The following is a 3,108-nucleotide window of genomic DNA, read 5'->3' as shown; positions in this document are numbered from 1 at the left end:
TAACCTTATCCTAGAGCCATGAACCCAACTGAGACTAGATTACTATCCTGTCTTGTTGCAAATCCTGACAGGCAGTATAAATTATGGTTCACAGTAGTTCTGGTTTTGTTCTCTGAAGTGGCTGGCTCAGCTATTCTTTGCTTTCTTTTATCAGCAAGGTTGGCTAGGAAGTACTTCTATCTGTTAACTAGTGCTCTTCTAATTGCAAGGGACTGTCACAGGCAAGTCTAAGGACTGTTGTGTGTTTGATTCACGGTTCATCAGTTTAAACGGGACCCCAAATGTCCAATTTTGCCCTTGCAGTCTTATCAACAGCTAGTTTTACGGTTGGTTTTGTATATGACTTGCTGGTTTGTGAAGCTGTAGGACTTAAGGCTGTAATCAGGAAACTATAATCTACCCTGTGGAAACATCCAAAAAAAGAAAAGAAAAGTAAAGAAAAAAAAAAAAGGTCATCTGTAAATAAGCGCTCTTAAACTGTTCTGATGTACACAGAGGTCTGCCACAGCTTCTGGGGAGTCCATGACTTGGGACGTGCAAAACAGGGATGCAGCCACATTCCCGTTTTCTCCCTGAAATTGCTGTAGGCTGTTGCCAAATGAAGCCTCTGCCTATGCCCTTCCAGAATGACGTATGTGTGCTAAAGAAAGCCTGTTTAATGATTCAGTAGTTGGAAATTCCCCTTAAATATCCTCTAGGTTATCTCTAAGGCTCAGAAGAGACCTGAATGTGTGTTAAATACTGATTATCCCTGATGTGTCTTATATGGTCCAGGATACACCATTTGGCTTTAAGATAAGAACCATTTCTTAAAGAAAACTATTCTCTGTATCTGCCTGATCATCTGTGACCAGGTACGGCTTTTAGTTTATTTTAGATTTTTTTTTTTATTTTATTTACTACAAATTGTGTCAGTGTTAATTATGGTGAAAAAAAAAAAAAAAAAAAAAAAATAAAAAAAAAAAAAAATCTAGACTGAGTTGTGAACCCTTTGCATCGTGCTAACTTGCTTTACAGAAAGAACACAGGTTTCAGGACCAATGTTTGTTTCTAAGTCAGGAGTATAAGGTATAGGGATAGGCTGCTAATTCACATTTTTTAAAGAGTGAGAATGGAAAATTGCTCCAGAGTAAGGGTGGGTAATGATATATCTTCTTTTGCAGAGATCTGAAACAAGGGAGGAATGGAGTGCTGGAAGACTAGGGGAAAACTCTGGGTATTTTTGGTTTGTTTCCTGGAGGACAAAGCAGCCTCGTGAGGATGCTTAACATTATCTGTGTTATAAATGCTACCAAGTGTCACCAGCTGTTAAAGATGGACATTCTTATTTACAGGAATGTAAGCATCAAATGGGCATGAAGAGGCGTCTGAGAAGTAGCCACCATTAACACTTTTGAAGCACAGCGGTAGGAGCATGGAAGAAAAGCTACACTGCTTTTTTCCAATGTTGACACTTCTCTTTGGATGAAATGGAGAATTTTAACCTCTGAGGTAGAAAATTTTGTATTTTCATGCCAATGCAATGGCTTATGATCATTTTAATGTGTAAAGTTGAAATAGGTACTTTGTCCGTGAAATGTTTGCAGTCATTGTCTTGTGATGCTACTTACTGTGCTGGGTATGTTGCAGATAAATAATGTTGGCATCAGTAACTGTTTTCCTTACTAAAACTTGAATTTAGTTTTCATTTAGAGTTGGGGTAAAAGGAAATTACTTCTTCCCCCCCCTCCCCCTCCCTTCATTAATTGGGAAAGAATGCAGTAACTATGTCCCAGAACCACAAGCTGAGTCATGAGGAAAGCTGTATGGAGAATGGGGCAAAAGAACAGGGGCATGGTGCTACCTGTGTCTCTTTCAGACCACCCCAAACTTAAGTTATTTTCCTCAGAATACCTGCATCAGACTGTCACCGTTTCTGCAGAACTGAGTTTTGACCAAGCCTTCAATTTTTCAGTGGAAAAATATTTTGTCGATCCGGTTTTTGGTCACTCTAATGAAAGCAGTCATTATTTTTACAGATATAAAAAACTTAAGGGTAAGACAAATCTTAGGAGCTAAGCATCTGCTCTGAAAATCTACAGATAATAAAATAGTGATGAGTCTATGAATCAGAAGGGCTGCAGGGCTCTAGTTCCCGGGATTCATCTGAAAGCTGTCTCCAGAATTTGTATAATTACAGACTTGAAAAATTGTGTGAGAATACAATCTCTTTCTATATGCAGAACGACTACCAAGGAATATCATATGTGGCTGAAAAGACAGTATTTACTTTGAAATAACTGAACTGTTTTAATGGGAAAGTTTTAAAAAATGCATTTAGCATCGTTATGGTTCTGACCGTATTGAATCTGGTGATGTAAGCTGGATTTCTTCCACTTGGTGTGTTTGCGGTTCATGTCCTCTTCACTGTTACCTATCAAACACAGGCTCAGCTGGTAGCTGAATTGAAGCTCCTTGCTGTTTTAAAACAACCCAGCTTGGAAAAAGCCTACTTGCAAACATGAAAAAAAAAACCCCAACCCAAACCAAAAAGCTAATGTGGTAATTGGTTTCTTAGGAAAAAGCACACGCGGTGAAACTCTTCGCGGAGGGTATTTGGCCAGGAAGTGTGTGCGTGTAACATGCAGAGCTAAGTGCTCCCCTGTCTCGTCTGTGCATGGGGGAGTTTTTATAGGGGTGGGGAGAAATGTCAGCTTACTCGCCCTCAGACCCAGTTTTAGGCCAGGGAATGGCCGAGACGCGGTATGACTTACGCCCTTAGGGATTTTTTCATTTTTGTCCCTCTTTCCACACAATGGGGTAGTCGCCCGACATTGTTGATGGCTTTTGTGCTTATCAGGGGCGGGATTGGGCAGATAAGAGATGTCAAAGCTTGCTGTAAATACTTCTGGGTGCTTACGTTTAAAATGTCTCGAGGAGGTGCTGAAAACAGTATTGCAGAAATCCGGGCGGGGATGTTGGGTTTCATGCTGAAACAGGGCAGGTTCCCGTTCGGGTTCGCGTTTGAGGGCTAAAGATGAACCACGGAAGGGACAAAACGAGGAGCGGGGTACGACCGGAGATCTGCCCCCGCGGGCAGGCCTGGGCCGGGCGGGCGCCCCGATGCCC

General features: G+C 41.4%; 1 protein-coding gene across 8 annotated transcripts in view; it reads left to right on the top strand.

Moving 5' to 3' along the window:
- Positions 1–1,334: 1,334 nt before the first annotated feature.
- MYO1B (myosin IB) overlaps positions 1,335–3,108 on the top strand; it is a 114,475-nt gene continuing 112,701 nt past the window's right edge. For 7 of the 8 annotated variants that reach the window (XM_026853102.1, XM_026853103.1, XM_026853098.1 and 4 more), the window contains exon 1: positions 1,335–1,491. In XM_026853102.1, the coding sequence (XP_026708903.1) occupies positions 1,465–1,491 (27 nt within the window). In that variant the 5' untranslated portion in view covers positions 1,335–1,464. The remainder of the gene's footprint in view (positions 1,492–3,108) is intronic. The other variant, XM_026853106.1, reaches the window with a different exon arrangement.

This window comes from Athene cunicularia, assembly GCF_003259725.1.
Source record: "Athene cunicularia isolate RWA chromosome 7 unlocalized genomic scaffold, athCun1 chr7_part1, whole genome shotgun sequence".
NCBI lineage: Eukaryota > Metazoa > Chordata > Aves > Strigiformes > Strigidae > Athene > Athene cunicularia.
The sequence above is the reverse complement of the archived record's forward strand: the minus strand, read 5'-3'. Positions and strand labels throughout refer to the sequence as shown.